Source organism: Acanthaster planci, linkage group LG02 (genome assembly GCF_054643075.1).
Source record: "Acanthaster planci isolate LZ-2023a linkage group LG02, COTS_SCS, whole genome shotgun sequence".
In the NCBI taxonomy this organism is placed as follows: domain Eukaryota; kingdom Metazoa; phylum Echinodermata; class Asteroidea; order Valvatida; family Acanthasteridae; genus Acanthaster; species Acanthaster planci.
In genome coordinates, this window is record NC_141778.1 from 9,882,447 (window position 1) to 9,902,604 (window position 20,158).

At 40.2% G+C, this 20,158-nt stretch overlaps 2 protein-coding genes across 2 annotated transcripts; one reads left to right on the plus strand and one right to left on the minus strand.

The window, feature by feature from the left end:
* The first annotated feature begins 730 nt into the window (after nucleotides 1–730).
* On the plus strand, nucleotides 731–10,010 carry slc22a18 (solute carrier family 22 member 18). The gene is made up of 9 exons (XM_022250551.2): nucleotides 731–1,047; nucleotides 1,766–2,167; nucleotides 2,553–2,796; nucleotides 3,157–3,289; nucleotides 3,657–3,769; nucleotides 5,298–5,509; nucleotides 6,034–6,135; nucleotides 6,674–6,794; nucleotides 7,505–10,010. Exons 2-9 carry the CDS (start codon nucleotides 1,787–1,789, stop codon nucleotides 7,660–7,662), a joined length of 1,464 nt encoding a protein of 487 aa, XP_022106243.1. The 5' UTR covers nucleotides 731–1,047; nucleotides 1,766–1,786; the 3' UTR covers nucleotides 7,663–10,010.
* Nucleotides 9,696–19,950, minus strand: LOC110987645 (ras-related protein Rab-20-like). Its single transcript, XM_022250550.2, has 4 exons — nucleotides 19,726–19,950; nucleotides 16,690–16,783; nucleotides 16,029–16,085; nucleotides 9,696–14,211 (listed from the first exon to the last, which is right to left on the minus strand). Exons 1-4 carry the CDS (start codon nucleotides 19,752–19,754, stop codon nucleotides 13,720–13,722), a joined length of 672 nt encoding a protein of 223 aa, XP_022106242.1. The 5' UTR covers nucleotides 19,755–19,950; the 3' UTR covers nucleotides 9,696–13,719.
* Nucleotides 19,951–20,158: the final 208 nt, after the last annotated feature.

Sequence of the window (20,158 nt, forward strand, 5' to 3'; positions counted from 1 at the left end):
CGTGTGAAATCATTTTATGTTACTTTTTCCATATCTGCCCTATTTTGAACTCGAAATACATTGAGATTGAACACCCCTCATTTAATATAAAGGAACTTTTTTCTGGTATGATCATCATGATCATGTCGGGTGTCGGTCACTTCGCCCCATTTCCACGTCGGTCACTTCGCCCCACTTCCACTTCGCCCCACTTCCACTTCGCCCCACTTCCACTTCGCCCCACTTCCACTTCGCCCCACTTCCACTTCGCCCCACTTCCACTTCGCCCCACCGATTGTCGTTCATTCTGTTCTTTAGTAACAGAGGCATATGCCTAGATGGAACAAATGAAAACACCGACGTTTGAGCAACCAAGTGACACCTGCGCAAACCGCTGGTTCCCGCGCGCTGCACCCCCACAAGAGAAGGATTGATGGAGTGTGGCAACCAATGTTCATGCCACGTACCCGACTGTTGCAAGATTTCTTAAAGTTAATTCACGAAACTTAGTGTCTTGTCTATATGTGTATTTTCTGTGTTCATGTGTTTAATTTTAGGTTGTTTTGCTCTTACTTGAAGCGAGCATGTTTCCACAAAATTCCTGCCGCGGCGCGGCCTCCGGGCCGCAGCCACTGCTGTACGTCTGACAATAACCAGAACGATGTGTACAGAACTGTGCATCGCTTTGAAATAAATTTGAAGAGGATAAGAAATAAACCCAATGCTTGTGAAACCATATGTATTAATTCATCATTAACAATGCAGTCGATGTTAGAGTTTTCTATATACATGTGTAACTCCATGTCGTTATGGAACTCCTCTCTCGACCATGTTTTAAGAGGGCCTGTAACACTCGAGCACGAACAGGGCGAAGTGGAATTGAAATGGGGACAATGTGGAGATGGGGCGATGTGAAGACGGGGCGAAATGGTGACGGGCGAAGTGGTTATGGGGCGAAGTGACTGTCAGGGTCATCTATCTTTGGGCGGCCGGATAGCTAGTTGCACCAAATTGATGCAGTCGGTCAGCTGACTAACACTGCACTGGGTTGTAGCTCTATGGTTCACGGTAAAAATTTTAAAAAGTTAGATCCATAAAAGTAGTTTTATAAATGCGTCGTCCGTTTGCGTTGCTTGCTGGTTTGTTTGCACGTGAGCACACCCCATGCACACACTGTCTGATGGATGCGATGTCGACTTCCATGACAAGTTAATCCTGATCATAAACATTACATGTACTTCCACCAGGACATAACATGAATTGTAGACTGTGTGTGATATGGGGTTTGTTGCTCGTCCTCGCGTGCCGCCACCACTTGCAGTACCGCACCACTTGTGGGGCTTCGTTCTGCATTTCGTTGGGCGGCTTGGGCCATATATTGGGCTAAATACTGCCGTGACTGCTGAGACCGTGCAGAAATTTGAAAGAGCAATGGATGTTTAACTGTTTACTGCCATACTGGTTGTTGACCGGGTGATGGGGGAGGGCATGGTGGGGGAGAGTTTTTGCCATTTTGGAAAAAGAAAATGCGAACTCTTTACTTGAGATAGTACTATTAGGCCTACTTCAGCCTTTTTTTTGGGGGGGTGTAGGAGTCTTAAGGATGAAAAAATGGATAGGCCCTAAGTGGTTTTCGAAAGAAATCTCATTTTCTCTTTCCTGTGGACATGCCACGATCCCTACTTGACATTCTAAGTTGGAGCCCTGTGCAACTGCTAAATTTCTTTTTGGAAGTTCAACTACCAGCATTCAGATTTGTTGATACGCTGGTAATTCATATTCCCAGTTGGCTGTGCGAGGTTGAGACATGAAGTTGCGTTCCAACCGACAGACAGCAACAGATGAAGCAGCCAACCGGTTGCAGCATAGGACTGGTTCTTCCCACACAGACCTCACCCAAGATATGACAGATGCCGCTGCAATGGACACAAGTCAACAAAGAGGCACCAACGGAGATCACCAACTTCGTGACGATATACATGTAAAAGGCAAACCTGTTGCTCAGCTGACACACTCATCTTCAGATGTTGAGATGACAAATGAACTGTCCAATGATGGAAGTACATGTAATCATGCTAAACAGGATCTTCCTCCGTCTTCGCCCTCCTGGGGAGTGATCAAAAGGATCCTCCATATCAACATCTTCCTCTATGCTGCGTGTTTTTGGCTTCAAACAGGTGTCTTGCCTGTAAGTACATGCACATGTACAGTATGTCTCACAAAAAATTGATATTATAATGATAACATCTCACCTGTTTTTTAGTTCTTATGCTGAATATTGTTACGATGTACCTTATTAAGTTTAGTTGTGTGAACCATCCTAGTGCATGTACTTTCCTTCGTTGGCTGAAATACACATGGGCTTTTTTCAAACTTATGTTTTGTGTGTAATTCTCAAAATATCTGAGTTGAACACATTTAATCAAACACTGGCATAAGCCCCGCTTTGACTGGTAGACACGATAGATGCAATTGGAAAAGTTACGGCAAGGAAAATCCAACACTTGCGTAACCTTCTGTCTCTGCTTTATGCATTTTGAACTTAATTTAAATTACATTTTCTCCCGGCACAGTACCTGACAAAGAAATTAGGCATGGACATGGTCGTCTACGGTTACCTGCAGACCTTCTACAACATCATTCTGCTTGTTGGTACGCCCATATTTGGGCGTTTTGGGGACCTGTACGGTGGGCGTGCAGCCCTGACGCTAGCGTACGCAATGGCAGCTTCCATGTACGGTCTGCTGGGCATGGCAACCACTGGAGCCTTTGTGTTTCTGTCCCGAGTGCCTGCGTTGTTTCTCAGTGCTAATCATGGTATTGCTCAACTAATATTGAAGTGTTCAATCTTTCATGTATCTAAACCATGTCAATTGGAATCCTCCAAAATCCCCAAAGCAGATTTTTCACACATTTTGCTTTGACCATTTTTGAGTTCTCAAAATTCTCTGCTTTGCAGGAAACTATGTACACTGTTTTCCATCACCATTCCATGCAAATATGCCTGGGCTTTACCTTTCTTAACCCAGCAGAAATGGATGATTTTGAGAAATTTGGATGGGTTTATTATAAAATGATGGCTTAAGGACCGCTTATATTGGAATGACCAGAGAATGTTTTTTAAAAAATTCAGGAACGTTCTTGTGATCTGTTTCTTGTATTGAATTTGTCTTGCAGGAACCCAGATGGTGATAGCTGATCTCACAGACGAGGGTCAAAGGGCCGAATCTTTGGGGCGACTGAGAATGACCTATGGTCTGGGAATGATTGTTGGTCCACTCATTGGTGGCCAGGTCACCAAGTATTATAGGTAAGAAGTAGACATCAGCTGTACCAGAGAGGTCATCATTGCCAACATTTTGGGTATAATTCTTGTTTGACCTGTCTGAGTAGCAGTCTAGGGCGAGTCACTTTGCCCCAAGGTTCTCCCCACTCCCAAGCATGATACCTGTGATGACGGTAGAGATGTTTATTTTTAATTTTGCAGCAGAAATAATCAGCATCAAACAGGGAGCTGAAATGGTTTCAGGAATGTAAAGCTTTTTTGATATGAGCCTAATGAGTAACGATAATCACACACTTTCATTTGATAAACTGGCTCATCAGAATTACAAATATTGCCAGGCTTTGTGGATATTTCAATACTCTGGTTTCTGTGGGTCTTCTTCGATCGGCAGTGAGCAGCATGCGGCCCTTGTGTCTTGCCTTGGATCCCTCCTCAGTGTGATGCTGGTGCAGCTGTTCATTCCAGTTCAGACCAAAAAGGTCGCTGTCACCAAAATACAGGAAGGTCAGTACCAGATGTAAGGGCACTTTCCCAGCAAACATTTCCAACACAAGTACATGTATGAACTTTTTTATATTTTGAGATAAAAAAAAATTACATTAAAAAAAAAAAGGTGAAACATACAAAGTACTTTCAGTGACTGCTTAAACGGAAGTTTCAGCAAGGTGTGAGCAGTTGATCCTTAGAAGGGGTCACAAGGAATAGTGTTCCTAGATATTTCTTTATTCAAACGTCCTGTGTACATCTAGAATGTTTAGGCATAATGTGTCTATTAAGCACCGTCAATATATCGATATTATCGATATCCGTGGGTTTGATATCGATATCGCTGATGTTTAGTTATTTGGTAATACTGATATATCGAAAATATCAGATTTTCGAAAATATCAGATTTTCGAGAAATATAGAAATTATCAAAACTTTGAAAACATAAATATTGAAAAGTATACCAAAAATATCGCTACTCAGGAACGAATTTATTAAAAGTACGAAAGTGCATTGCCACATTACCATAATTTTCGATAAGCCACGGCTTACGTTGGTTCTCACGCTAATGTGGTTTATCTTTTACACACGTACATGTCACTGTGCATGTGACATATTCACTTCTGTACTCTGTTGTGTCACCATGGACCTAGCCTAAATAGAACCACACAGAACGTTGGCATGACTGGGCACAGTGCATGTACATGCAGCTAACTTCTTTGCAGTCAACTTTACCTGTTGAGGAAAGACTAGCATAGGGGTTACAGCAATGGATGCATAAAGGGCACATGCGTGTGTGTTGTATGATTCTGTTGCGTCATCAAATGTAAATGTACAGTATGTATACTCTATGTTTACTGTATCGTGTGTTTACATGGTCAAGTTTTTGACAGCTAGTCAGGTACACGTAGCTTGCAATGAGGTAAACTTGCAGGGTAATGTACAGTTACTATGTTCTACTCTCTTTAGTTTTTCTTACATAAGCTAATGGTACATGTACATGTAACTTTTTGGAAGTGCACGTCAACTTTTTCAATTGCATGCACTCGTGGTGCATGTACATGTAGAATATTTTTTTCTAATTCAAAGCCTGGTTGCAGTCGGCATTCTCTATTGACATCGGTCTGCAAACTCCACCCTTATTTGCATAGTCATAAATATGCATTGCTACTCTAAAGAAACATAATTCATTGATAATGTCTAAAATATGAATGATTGATTGAATATTTCATATTTTATATGTACAAAATTTAAAGAAGATAGTGCAGAACCACTAACGATGACATCTAGGACATTTTGGTGCAAATTTGTGACTAGAAAGGTGTACTGTAGGATATAAAGTCCAAAACCGCTCTCACGCTTATCTGTAGATGGCGTGAGAGCTGTCAATTAAGGTGAAAATTGAAATGAATAAATATCGACATATCAATATTAAAGTTCCGATATATCGATATCGGCCAAGATACAATATCGACGGTGCCTAGTGTCAATTTCAAATTTCTGAGGTGTAAGGATGTGACATCATTCTATGCTGTTCTCTTTGCAGAGAAGTCAAAAACCGGCATTTTCAGTTTGAAGAAATACGTCACCCTGTTAACTCAGACACCGGGGGCGCTGTTCTTCCTCCTCGTGACCATGGTCTCGGGGTTGCCTAATTCAATTCTCCATAGTATGTTTCCCATGATCCTGATGGAGAAATTTGAACTGAGTGCAGAATACAACGGCTATGTTCTGTCCAGTCTTGCAATCATTGGCATGGTGAGATACTTTTGATTGAGTCTTAAATTCCATCAAGTCAGTAGTTACCAAGGACAGGACATTGCCAAAAGGCTTGATTTAAAACATTTGGTATATAAAGAATTAAAAAGAAATTGTAGACAAGTTTCATCATTCCTGGAAATTACCTCGCATTCAGCCGTCAAACAAAAAACAACATTCTTTTTCAAACACTGCACAATTGCCTTGAAGTCCCAAGTTCGTCTGTCACATGGGTTATGGTTAGAGGATATATACCTGCACATTTTATATTTGGCATTTGTCACCCTGTTCAAATGGCCCTCAGAAATTGTGAATCCGATTCAGATGTAGAATATTTCACATGGCTTATAGTGAGAAATCATCACTACAAACTCGCAAGCTTCTTTATATCAATTTTAACACCCATATTTTGTGATGGCTCACAATATTGTTTCTGCACTTTGAAATCGTATTTTCACTGGTTGGGTTGTTTGTGTTGTTATAACTGTGTATTATTTCCCTTCTTGTTATTTTTGGAACCTCAGCTGATACAGGGCCTGTGCATTGGGCCACTCACCAAACGATTCAGTGACATGGCCCTCCTCAGAGCATCAGCTGTACTCCTAATTGTATCATTTACATTAATGGTAAGACAAGTGTTTCACCCTCGGCCTCAACTCTAGCTCTCTCTTAGCAGCTGGTTTTGTATGATTTTGATAAATACAGGACTCTAGCACCCAGCCACTGCAGCTTTCTTTACGAAAGGGTATGGCCCTATTTTGTGAAGGGTTCAGAGAATTTGCTTTTGTTACTGTACAGTTTTGGATTTCTTCTACAGTTCAGGATAGGTCTCTGTGAAAATGCCAAGGGATAAAGGTAAAGTTATAAGTGATAAATAAAGAAGGGGTAAAGTTACAATGTATGCACCTGTCAGCCTCATGCAGAAGAGAAGATAAGAACTGTTTTGTTCAAGTTTTGGCATCATTAAAAATTTATAGGTGAAACTAGCTGATGTTGTGAAGAAATCTATTAAATTAAGCACACATTGTAGAAGCAGTTTAATTGCGTTTATTTTAATTCTGGTAATAAAACCAACTCTTGCTCCAAAGTGCTCAGGCTTGGTCAGGAGAAACCTAGAGAGAACCCGATTGAAAATATTCCATTTCTCGATGATTGCTTTAACAGATCTTTGCTCAGAATGTCACTTATCTGGCTCTCATAATGCTTCCATTGACATGCGGTAACAGTGTGATTGGGATCATCCTCAACACTGTCATGACCAAGATAGTGTCAGCTGCTGATACAGGTGAGACACCCTACCAGACTTAATTTTGAAAACCCCCCTCAAAGCCACGATTTACTCCAGATCCATATTAGCCCATTTCCATCGAGACTGATGGAATCACACTCTTGATGTGCCATTGTGCGGTTGCTGGGTGTTTTTTTCCCCCGAGGTCCAAACTTACACAGAATGTCAATTTTAAGAAGTACATGTACATGCATAGCTGGATAAACTGTAGGACTATGTACATGTACAGTGTATGGTTTGACAGTGCTCTGAACAAGTAGGAATGTTTGAACATGTACTTGAAGATTGCCACAGGTACCCAAGAATGTACATGAAAAGACTCTGACTCAGTATGAAGATATAGAATTTGTGCTTTATCTTGTCCAAATAAATGTTTGCTCATTATTAAAGGCTTATATGTAAGTGCCCATGTCACATTATCTGGCTCATGTCACATTATCTGGCCCATGTCACATTATCTGGCTCATTCTAAATTCTGGAATATTGCAGTGTATTTGTCACACTTAGAAAGACCCCTTGACAGCAACACTTAAGGCACAGTATCAAACCACTTTCTTTCAGCAAAACTGATTCTATCCTCTTAAAAACAAAACTAGATGCTGGGTTGCTGTATGTGTTTATAAATTCAGGAAAGAATAACTATGGATTTCTAATAGATTTGCTGCATTGCCTGATAGTAAATTCTGCCTCTTACCATTCATCTTCAGGGACCATGCTGGGTCTCGGCAGTGCGGGAGGCTCACTGGTCAGCATCTTTGCTCCAACAATTGGTGGCATCCTGATGAAGCAGTGTGGCTTCTTCTCATTTGGTATTGTTGGGTTGGTTGCCAATGCCATACTGCTTGTAATTTTATGCCGTAATTAGCGCGGTGACACATTTCTCAAATCTTAACAACCCTTTGTGCTTGACTCCCAAGAAGTGCAAATCTCCTTGTAAATACCAGTTTGAGTTAAACTCAAGGTGTCATCGTTTGGCACACAGTCCCAACTCATTCTTCAAGGTAGGCTTTGTGGGTAAACACACGCTATGGACTGATACATAACACATAGCAAAAGTCCATTCTTTCAGATAAACCCTGCAAACAAGCGGTGCCCCCATCATTTTGATTGCACACCCTCGGCCAAAACACAGGGCCACTGGCTTGTGCACATTCACATGAAAATTGGTCGTGTTCGCAGCACCATACATATATACGTGTGAATATGCTTGATCCAGCGCATGCAAGGAGTGTGATGGGACTGAGGGACATTGTTGCTAAGTAACAAGTGCCCTCTGTTGTCCATGTGGGAAGTTGGGACATCAACAGTGCAGTTTGCTTAATTACAAGTACTTATTAGTACTGGTACATGTACTTCTTTCCAGTTTTTAATTTTTTTTTTTTTGGTCTGGTAAAGGGATTTTATACTGTTTATTTGGATTGAGATATATTGAAGTTTAACTTTGTAAATTGTAGTCTCAAATCCTCCAATTTCAGGATGATTTTACATACAGTACACCCTAGGGGGTTAGGTGTTAAAGACAGTTTTTAAATTCAGTGATACAAACAAGCATTGATTGGCCTTGAGAAAAAAGAAGCAATATATTACCATAGATTTATACATTTACTCTAGCTTACTGTGTGGCCATTTCAAAGTGCAGAGTTTCTTAGACGTGCCAGGAGACAGTGACTTTGTTAGTTTGACAAGGAGAAATGCATGCATACTCTTAATCTGAGCTGAAAGATAAGTCCTTGTTTGAGCAGTTGAAGTGGAAATTTTCTTTCAGTGGGATTTTTTTCATTCTGGAATTTGATTTGAAGTCATAACTTTGTTTATATCAGGCCAAAAAAATGCATTCCGACTTCTAACCAATTCTTTGGGTATACAGTATATATTACGTTGTGTTGGTGATCTGTGTACACGCACATGTGCTTGGATTTAGTATTTTTTATGAATTGAACGAATCCATGCTTAAACTGCAATGCAGAAATTGCAGAAAACTCTTGGTACTTATGTTTCTAAAAAAAGGAAGTGGTCACTGGATACAGTAATGGAAGCTTGAGACTTGCATTCAGCAAATCTACATGTACATGGTTTAGTGAGAATCGGTCAGAGTTTAAGCCCAATGCACTGAAACGTACCGGATCACGAGACTGCAGAGGTTGAAGTTGGTGCTTAAACAGGGATTAAAATTTCAGGTTGGGGCGGTGCTGGACACAAAGCCACAGTAAAAATGATCACTTATTTATTTGACCTAAGCAAAAATGAAACAGGCCTGTGTTGCAAATTAAAATTATAACACAAAAAAAAAACAAACAAACATACAGAAGAAATAAAGACACAGACAACGATATGAGGGTAATTAAACAAGCCTGAAAACACAGCAAAATAAGATCGTTAACGATTGGGAAACTGAGTGTATGGGGGAAGCATACAGGTGTGAGAATTACGACCAGTAAATACCAAGAACAGACAAGACAAAGTATTATTCCAGTCAGGGACACCTACATGTTGTGTACATGTATGAAAGTAGACCAAATTACTGTTTCCCGGAAGCAGGTTACCCCAGTTATCCCGATTATTAACAATGGTCTGGATCCTGATTGGAAGTATGTTAAAACATGACATTTTCCAGATTTCCTTTTTTTTTTTTTTTTTACATTTTTCGGTACGAAGCACACTAAATGGCATTGTTCACGATAGAAATCTGGTCAAGATATTGTATCTGTGGATTACATGGATTCACGATAATTGCCACAGTCATCTGAAAATTAAATGTAGCCCGTTTTCTTTCTTAAACTTCCCACATAATGAAAAAGTGCCTTGATTAGTGTCTTATACTGTATGTGTTAAGAACCAAAATCATACAGTCCATGGCGACCAAACATTATGAAAGAGGGAATCCTGGCACGCAAAAGCTGAAAGTATGCCGGAAATATTGGTTTCCTTTTGGCCGTAAGAACGATATTTATTTTGTCTTTCACATTTCTTATTTATGTATAATTTAGATTTTTACAGAGAAAATGTATCCATTATATGGTTTGGCAAATTAACTGCTTCCAGTAGTTTGGGTAAGAACATTGGATGGTGACTTCCAGCTTGCTTCTATTGTTGACATGTTCATGTTTTATTATAAAAGAAGAGTTGTAGAAAATTGATCTGAATGCTTGCTGTTGTACGCACAAGTCAAAATTGCTTTGTAAAGCTTAATAAATTCATAATTTAAAATTAAAAGATGTATTTTCTTAGTCTTTACATGTATTTTACACAATCATGATTCTAAATACATATAAATTAAATATACTCTACTTTCTTGTTGATCATCACAGAGAAATTACTTTCAATCATGAATGATAGAACTGACAAAATTTTCTTCAGTTAGCATAAGGCTTGAATTTCATTTTATTGTTACAAGTAACCTGTGGCAAATGTACCCCAGCCTCTGATTCCTACTTATCACACATTCTGTTCATTCACTCTGGTTCATTTCCTCTTTTTTTTTTGCTTTTTTTAAACACAATTTTAATTGGGCACCTTCCATTTTCTGCTTTTCATACAATTATGAGCAAAGACAAAGGACAGCTAAAATACAGTGGGGGAAATTAAGCCGCATGCTCACAAGCACAACTGTGCTACTATCCCGGAGTTCTGAGAGGATGAGTTGTGGTTGAGTGAGTTACAAGTCATCAAAAGTTGGGTACTCAGGTGGACAATTACCACGTGCTCCTGTCCAATGCTGCCCTGCACTTTGAAGGTGCGTGCGTCGTATGTGAGTGCGCTGCATGTAACACATACAGGTTAATCGCAGCTGTGATTGGTTGAAAGACAATGGGGTGGGATTTAATGGATTGGTCTACTCTGTGCGAGAATCTTCATGGTAATGGTCCACTTGATGATCCTGTGGCTCAACTTGCACTGAATGACTTGTGATTGGCTTACAAAGACTTGACAGCAACTGCTTCAAAGGGCAAAGTCTGGTCAAAAAGCTGAAACTTGTACAATCCAAAAGGTCACGGGCACTGACAGCAGAAAGGGGGGGGGAGAGAAAGTAAAGTAGCCCCCACTTTTTTTTTTGACTGGGGGGACTTGGTCCCCCATCCACTTTTGGTAGGTACATACACATGTAATAGGGTTAGGCTTAATGGATTGGTTTATTAATGGCTGATGCCCATGTTCTCATTACTGGCCTCTACAACTAGCAAAACGTAAGCTTGCATACATGTATATGTATGTATAGCACCTAGCTCTACTGAGTGTAGCATTTATTTCCTCTGTTTTGATTTTGGACGGATCATCATCATACTAACACTCAATGATATTAGCTTCCCTAAATGCCAATGTCAAACGGTCAGAAATATCATTGAAGTCCCAACCTTTTGATATTGGCATTTAGGGAAGCCAGTAGGTGGTGATACAGGTATTTTTTGGTGAGTCTTTGGAATTTTTGAGGACCGTTTTCACCTTACTATTATGTAATATCATGGAGCGTCAGTATGACGATCCCGTCCAAAACTTAAAAAGAGGACTACTGATGCTCCACTCAGTTGAGCTACATACATGTATAACTCCCTAAAATTGACAGTTACTGATATGCAACGCTGTTGACTACAATTGAATTTATAACTTACAGATGTAATCAAACTTCAAGTTTTCATTTTCTGTGCATGTCATTTCAGTATCTGCAATTTCTAATATACAGTGTACATGGTGTATGGACAAATTTTCATATCATTGTACAGATTTCAAATACACGGAGGAGTTGCATGGCACATGTATATTGGCAATTTAAAATCCGAAAACCCGACTTGAATACACCAGGGAGTTTTGGATTCCCCCCCAAAAAACCACCAAAGTCATTTACTGGTAGGAACAAACTATTTGAGCGAGTCCTGTAGGTAGGGCTATGTTGATCACCGTTGATAGGGCAGATCTCACACACTTCAGACATGCGCCATTTTGAGCATGCACTGTTGGAATACCGACTGGTTCATTTCAGTAGTGACCATTCCTACATGTACATGCACATTTACTTCTCTGCAACTTCAAGGAACAATGGATTTTACAAAACACCATTAAAAATCACATGCAAAATAAAAATTCAAATAGTAAAAAAATTTTGCTTTTTTACTCAAACAGACATGTACATGTACAATACAGTACAGTGAACATCCATGTACATCATTTTAATTCTTCATTTTGTCTCAACCAGAAGTAAATTCCCAGAAAATTGTAAATTCATGTGCACACCCCCCCCCGTACCGGCATATATACACCTGTATGTTTACAGGTACAATGTACTGACCTGAACACTAACAAAAAAAATTGTCTCGGGCAGTGCACCTTTTACAGAAAAACAGTCACCTATTGAAAAATATAACAAGGATTTGACCAACATATTGGACATCTGTGGGCTGTGTCTCCATATTTTAGGAAACCCGAGGGACACCAAATACACGCAGACACCAACATGACCAAGCTCTATCAAAACACTTCTTTCAAGATGTAGGCGCATGACAAACGATGCCCATTTTAAACACCCCTGATTGTGACCTACATGTACATGTATTTTCCGATGACAAAATGCTAGCATGGGCCTGCAGATTTCTGATCGTTTCAAGGTTTTTTGCGCAGGGTTATTCTGCACAGCTATAATGGCTTGTTTTTCTGTTTGCTGCCTGTATATCATGAACTACATGTACTGCTCAAATGAAACATTTGGACAAAACCTCACGACAGTATGCAAGCTTGCAATGAATACATGTACGGTGCAGTACATGTACATATAACGTGTACATGTACATGTAGCTCATTTATGTCATTTGAATTGGCACTTTGGTATACTGAGTGAAAACCAACACTTTTTATGCTCCTATCTCCAGAAACTATACAAAAATACACCTCGTCAGCTGAGATTTATTTTCGAGAAAGAAAACCCCATTTACACCTTTGTTCTCTCTTCCTGTTTAATAAGATAAAATCTCTTGCATTAAAATGAACCAACATTTCACAGAAATGCTTAACCTGGCTGAATCTTAAAACTATGTGTACATGTACATGTATTTGTACACGTACATGTACACTGGTCATTCCATGAGGTTGGGGCACAATGTGTGATTGTGCATATGTACATGTAGGTTCCGTACTGTATACATGTATTTCCCTGCATGTGGATTCCAAATTGACAGTTATACTGTACATTGTACATGTACATACACTGTACTTCTTCCAAGGTTGAATACAGAGGTCAGGAGGTGTGTGTATTTTTCAAGAGTAAATGACCTGCATGTACTCTACAGGTCAGGACAGGTGGTAACAGTTACGATGTAACCAGGACACAGTCAAAAATTGTGCCCCAGCCTCATAGAATGACCCACATGTAACCTGTGGTGATCAGTGTTCTGATGAGTTTCTGATTGTGGACAGCAGAAGCGAAATAATGGGAATGTATTTTGTTACATTGTTTTATCTACAGTCAAGGTCAAACTCTATACCCTGGTACATTTTTACCTGCCAATGTTGAAAGATAGAAACAGGAACACCCATTTTAGGAGCAGTGGTGCAAGAGAAACTTTTCACACATACACCTACATGAGTACATGTACATGTATACAAATTTTTCTGTGTGACAACTGCCATTTTGACATAGCTACATTGTAATAGCATTTTCTTCTTACTGCAAAGAGCACCTCTTTTTTGCAAAGAACACCCTCTTTTACGTGTACCAGAGCTTTTTAATTTTTTTGCCTTTTTATGCAAATCATAACCTTCCATTTTCCCGACATTTGGGAACTAAAAAATGGGAGCAGTTCTGATTAAATCAAGAGAGTTGGCATACTATGTATGACACACCATCAAATTACCATGACCATTGTGGATTTGATTCAAATGGAAGAAAAATGATTACCATGTAGACCTTTCAAGTTTCAGCCGCCCAATTACTCGGTCATTTGCAGCAGCTTTTTGACTTGCTCATTTGTGGGCTTTGATCGTCATCTGCTTCCACATGCACAATCCCTCTGCTCTGCTGGCTGGCTTTCCGCTGAATACTCGTTCCGTCTTTCGTCACAGGGAGGAGCGTTGAGAAAATAAACTCAAACACCTTGTCGACATTTTCACCAGTAAGTGAACTGGTCTCAAAGTAGGGCTTCGGTAAGCCCGCCTCTGCGGCATCTCTGTATCTTGGCTCATTCACTTGCACAGCAAATTTCTCTGCTTGCTGACGGTCAACACGAGCCTTGTCATTTGTAAGGTCCAATTTCATTCCCGTCAGGCACAGAAGACAGTCTTCCTTCGCCGCGTCTAGCAGTGGCAGGTAGCGCTCAGACAGAAGGTCAAACGAGCGTTGATTGGTTAAGTCAAAGGCAACAATGGCAGCTGAGGCATCACGACAGTAGAAGGAACTCAGACCGGAAAATCTCTCCTCTCCAGCAGTATCCTAGTAAAATCAGCGACAACGCTTGAGATCATTGATTTCTACTGAACAATACCCATAAATTAAAAGTTTCCCATTCTCAAATGGATGGGGTGTAGATGTTAGCATTCACCATCCTTTACTGAAATTTGCTCAAATAGTGAAAGGGCCATTGACCCGTTATACATGTATGTAATGTAAATGTACATACATGTACATGTACAGTGTACATGTACATACATGTATGAACATGTACAATATGCATATGAAAACTTGATGGCCCAGTTTCATCAGTACACTGTATTGTTAAACAATGAGTCACTCTGACATTCTTTATGACTGGACATTTATTTATTTTTGTCTGTTTTACAGTTTCAGGTACTCTATTGACAAAACAAAAAGACTTAATTGGTATTTTCCCTGACTTCACGTAACAGGAAGTTTGAGAATCATGGTTTAACACTTTCAACTAAGTAACTCCTTCCTCTATTTCTCCGCTACATGTACATGTACATGGTACCTACATGTACATGTACAGTATTCTACGAACAAGCATGGCTATATTTACAGGGTGTCCCAGAAAAAAACCAAACACTGCGATATGATTATAATGTATAAAGATTTCCAAAAAGTAGAAGCAGTATTCTTTCTAATAATACCTGGATGGTATCCCTCCTGTCATGCATGACTGAACACCATTGTCTTGAAACTAGGGCATCCGAACTCAGTTGTAACACTTTGGATAAACCAGTAAATGAGGTTGTCCTCTGTCATGCTTGTCGTGGTTGAAAGTGACAACAAAATGTCCTGTTAATGAGGGAAGATTGCCTTTGTCACTTTCAAGTTATGCAATAATCTGGTTTAAATGTGTTGACTTGCCCCGAGGTAGGCCAGTGCAGTGTTGGAAAGTGTTTGAAGCAGGACAGCAAGTCTGCAACATGGTGCAACTTACCAAAGAGCAAAGAGTGTTTGTCGTGACGAAATTTCTGGAAAACAAGAGCTTTCAGGTCACCTGAGCTGCATTTAAGGAAGCCTTCCATGATAGGGATCCACCAGCAAAGTCGACCATCTGGGAAAATGTGCGCAAATACCGAGAACATGGGACAACCCTTAATTTGAATAAGGGTCATTCGGGAAGGAGGCACACAGCGCGAACTACTGAAAACATTGCTGCAGTTCGACAACAACTTGTCGAACAGCCAAGGGGATCCAGTTGCTGGAGGAAGGGACTTGGACTGTCCATTCTTTATTTAACCGCATAATGCAGTTAAACCTGCAGTTCCATCCCTACTGAATGCACATCCGCCACCAACTTTTGTGTGGAGACCTCAGGAGGAGACGGGAGTTGGCTCAATGGCTTCTGGAACACATCCAAAGTGTTACAACTGAGTTCGGATGCCCCATTTTCAAGACGATGGTATTCAGTCATGCATGACAGGAGGGATACCATCAAGGTATCATTAGAAAGAATTCTGCTTCTCCTTTCCGGAGATCCTCACACATTATAATCGTATCTCATGGTTTGGGCATATTAACCCCTTTCCTCAGGTTTTTTTTTTTTCTGGAACACCCTGTATAAACATGTACACTCATGTGCACACCAGAGCTTACTGTACTGTACATACACTGTGCATGTACATGTTCAGTACCCATCAGACTGGCAATGGCAGAGTTTCAGCCAACAGAATCAAACAGGCACAATCTGCACTTTGGTTTTTCTAAGCTCAATGATCAAAGTTGACCTTTGCTCTTTCCAACGATTCATGAATACATGTACATACACACAAGAACACATACTGTACATGTACATGCATGTAAGTGTACTCTTGAAAGGTACTCACCCATATAGCTATGTTGTAATCATGCCACTGCTTGAGAAAGAAGCATGCACCCACAGTCTGAAGAATTTCAAAAAAAGTGTCTGATTATATCATCGGAAACCAATACTTGAAGAGATACAGCTCAAAGAAAAGCCTAAGGGGTCTTTTCCATACTACATGAATTCGTTAACAATAAGTGAACATTTTTGGATATAGAAAAGGGTGAGCCGGTACAAAGAACAGGTACATACATGTACAAGTATATACTGCACATTTGAGTTAATTCAATACCCCTGAGCCCAACTGATGTACATTGTAAATACAAGTATACATGTACATGTATGTGACATGTGTACCATAACACTCAGAGCTTACATGTACATACATGTACATTGTACATATACATGTACATGTCATTGTAGCACGAGATAGTTTGATAGTTTGCCTTCATACGGAATTCTAAAAAGCAGCTCCCACTGAATTCAAAGTTGACATGTTGTACTCCTTGTTAAGCTTGATAAATGATATGCATCACAAGAATGAGTATGGTGCCACTGTAGTAATTTGATGTCTTCTCGATGACTGTCACTCTAAGTCATATGCATTACATTAAGGCTCATCTAACCTTTAATCACACACAAATTTTACAGGAATATATGTTGTACAGTATTTGAAAGCTTACCCCCAAGTTTTCAGAGAATCTTCTCTCCATGTACCTTCGGATGAAGGTGGTTTTACCAACAAATGCATCACCAATGATGACCACTTTTACATCACTGAAACAAACAAAATCATCAGCCTACATGTATTATACATGTACAAAAACCAATAATGGGGCAATGCTTTCCAATAATGCTGTGTTTTGGGTGGCAATATGGTTTGGTTTCAGACTGCGAGTCTTAAAGCAGGAAAAACAAATGTGGAACACAATCAGGCCAACTTTATTTACCTGCTTTTCAGCAGACAAACCTCTCAAAATGTATGAACATGATGAAGGGCTTGTCATTTTAATAACAAGGACTTCACAGAGAGCAACGTTAGGCCTATGAAAATAAGAGGGCAGTAGATATTTACATGTATATGATTCACAGTCCTGATACCCGTACACTTTGGCAACGTTTGGCTGTTGTGCCAATACAGCAACTGAATATGTTTTAGATACACATACATGTACCATAATTAGAAATCTAACTCTACGTTAGTAGTTACAATGGCAAATCTCTGTCTGGTTTCACGCTTACATGTACATTGGCATTGTGAATTAACAGTCATAAGATACATGTACATGTGGAAATCAGACTAGTGTAATTTGGGACTGTTTGCCTTAGACAGTACCCTTAAATATCGCCACAAATCATAAAAGCAATATCAAGCAATGTATCATAGGCAATAATTTAAAACAATAAAAGGATAATCATGCAACTTTAGAGGAATGGGAACTACATGTAAAAAAAGAGAGAGAGAAAACAAATACACCCGTTGGGGATCTTAACTATGGGTCCCTGAGTCTTGAGCTGCACATGTACATCACAACCATGACAGCTCCATGTACATGTACATGTACTGTACACATAAATGTACAATGAATGTGTACTTTGGACAAACGCTCACTTAGTCTCTTACATGTATAAGGTTGAAGATGGTACATGTACATGTACATGTAATTATTTTGTAACTCTTATATGCTAGCATTTTAAATAATAAATTTAACAGTAGGCCTTCATGTACATGTAGATGTACGCTCAATGAAACCTGACTGATGATGGAGTCATAAATTAAAATGCAAATTAGTTGGGATGATCTCAACTAATGCAAGGATGGTCCTAACTACAGTACTGTAGTTGGGTGGGCAACTACAACTGTACACTGCAAAGTTTGAGAGCATGAACAACTTTCAAGTCGTATTTGTACAAGTTGTAGAAAAAAAAGGTTTAGGGTATCAGTGGCTATACCATGTATACATGTACATAGCATGTACATGCTATAAGCCTTGTTGCAAATACTGCATGGGTGATTTGGTACAATGGTAGAAAGGCATTGTGGGAAGGAAAAATGGGTCAATGTTTGCTCCTTTTTCCTTCCCACATTGCCTTTCTACCATTGTGTAATATCACCTACATGTATGCAGTATTTGTGATAAAGCTTATTGCCTAGACCTACATGTACATGCCTAGATGATGCCAGGTGCCTAGGCCTACGTGCCTAGATGCCAGGTGCTTAGGCCTACATGCCTACATGTAGATGACGCCAGGTGCCTAGGCCTACACGTACATGTAGGTGATGCCAGGTGCCTAGGCCTACATGTAAATGATGCCAGGTGCCTAGGCCTACATGTACATGTAGGTGATGCCAGGTGCCTAGGCCTACATGTACATGTAGGTGATGCCAAGTGCCTAGGCCTACATGTACATGTAGGTGATGCCAGGTGCCTAGGCCTACATGCCTACATGTAGATGATGCCAGGTGCCAAGGCCAACATGCCTAGATGATGCCAGGTGCCTAGGCCTACATGCATAGATGATGCCAGGTACCTGGGTACATTGAGGAAGGACACAGAAGGAGTTTGAACTGCCTGGGCTTTAACATCTGGCCAATTACTGCTTCCTTGCATGCCTGGTACATGTATGTCCGTAGCCAGAGCGCAGCGAAAGCTTGCTACGTACCATCTGTTTCACAACTACGAAACCCCTTTGTACCCCATGATCGCCGCTACAATTTGTCGCTGGTAATCTATATCCTTAAAACTTTGAGGTATAGGAGAATGAATATTCATGCATTTGTTGGTGCTTGATATGATCTCACGACAACACAAAATTTAATGCTTGCGCAGTTGCTTGCATAATGCTGTGTGCCCTAAATCTATGTGTACATGTATACGTGCAGTCATTGCCCTTAATGAGCGCTTTCTTCTTTCTACATGTAAATAGCCTGGTTGTTCGCAAGATTTTGTGTTCTGTTTCAATCATTTTTATCATGGCATTTGCACAAAAGAGTATTTTGTGAGATTTCACGATCAGTCCCTGCACTCCCTGTGATGAAATAGCACATTTTGTTACTTTGAACTTAGCTTTCCAGTAAAGTCATCATGTTGTTGGCCAGTCTTAGCCTTTTTACCAAGTCTTTGAACACTGATGTATTGGAGAGAGGAGAAAAAAATTACAAACTCTGCATGGGTAATGGAACAGTGTATCAAAATTTAAAAGTTTATTTATGATGGCAACAGTACTCAGTAGGTCGAATCAGGGATATTTCTCTCTTGATTTCCTGGTCACAGCAATAATTTGTATTTAACTGCAAGCAAGAATATTACTGGCCCGGCTTGTCCGGCTAAGATGCAGGCAGTGATCAGGCATTTTTGGAATGTTTCCTATGACTCGTCTGACTTGGTGGCAACCACCATTGAACACTTTGGAGTGCCACTGCCAGAGTTGCAAGTTGCAACTCCTTCTGTCATGTCTGTGTCCTTCCTCTAAGCTGGGTACAGGTGAATTAGGCCTAACATTATGTTGGGGGTGAGCTCCTTGATCTAACAGTAACAGTAAGCATGGTTGGTCTGGGAGAATGTTGAGAATTTTTTGGGCAGACGCCTTAGTCGGGGCGTAACAGCGACCTTACTCGACTTAAGTTTATGACCTACATTTACATGTACCTGCCTGCCTCCCACAACTTGGGACACACACACACACAGCAAAGAAACAGGACAAACGGAAAAACTTACGCTCTTTTTTTCTCCGGCTGAGAAGACATTCCTATGGACAAATCAGTCCCCCGTGGACCATGACAACCGAAAACACTATATCCTCATGTCTGCGACCATTCATAGTATACATGTACAAATGTACCTAAATTTCATGAAACTTTGGTCAACCTTAACCGACATCACCAATGGTTCACCCAAAACATGTGTAGAGACCTAGACCTCGTACCCCCCCTGCGTGTACATTATGAGCATGCGCGTACATATTCCAATGACGTCATATTAAGTGGTTAAAGGTCATTCGTACCCTGGGGTTGTTCCATGCTGGTGAGCTGCACATACCGGTATCGCACCGATGTGAAGTTAGTTCCGCGTTCCTCGTTTGACGTTCGATTATTTCTCCATGGTTGAACAAGTAACTGTTCCATCATATTCGAACGTTGAATGAGTAACC

Coding starts and splice junctions, on each gene's coding strand:
- slc22a18 (XM_022250551.2), top strand. CDS start 1,787: ATGAAGTTGCGTTCCAACCGACAGACAGCAACAGATGAAGCAGCCAAC. Junction 2,797..3,156: donor GTTTCTCAGTGCTAATCATG/GTATTGCTCAAC, acceptor TTTGTCTTGCAG/GAACCCAGATGGTGATAGCT. Junction 5,510..6,033: donor GTCTTGCAATCATTGGCATG/GTGAGATACTTT, acceptor TTGGAACCTCAG/CTGATACAGGGCCTGTGCAT.
- LOC110987645 (XM_022250550.2), bottom strand. CDS start 19,754: ATGTCTTCTCAGCCGGAGAAAAAAAGAGC. Junction 16,784..19,725: donor CAGCCGGAGAAAAAAAGAGC/GTAAGTTTTTCC, acceptor TGTTTGTTTCAG/TGATGTAAAAGTGGTCATCA. Junction 14,212..16,028: donor ATTACAACATAGCTATATGG/GTGAGTACCTTT, acceptor TGATTTTACTAG/GATACTGCTGGAGAGGAGAG.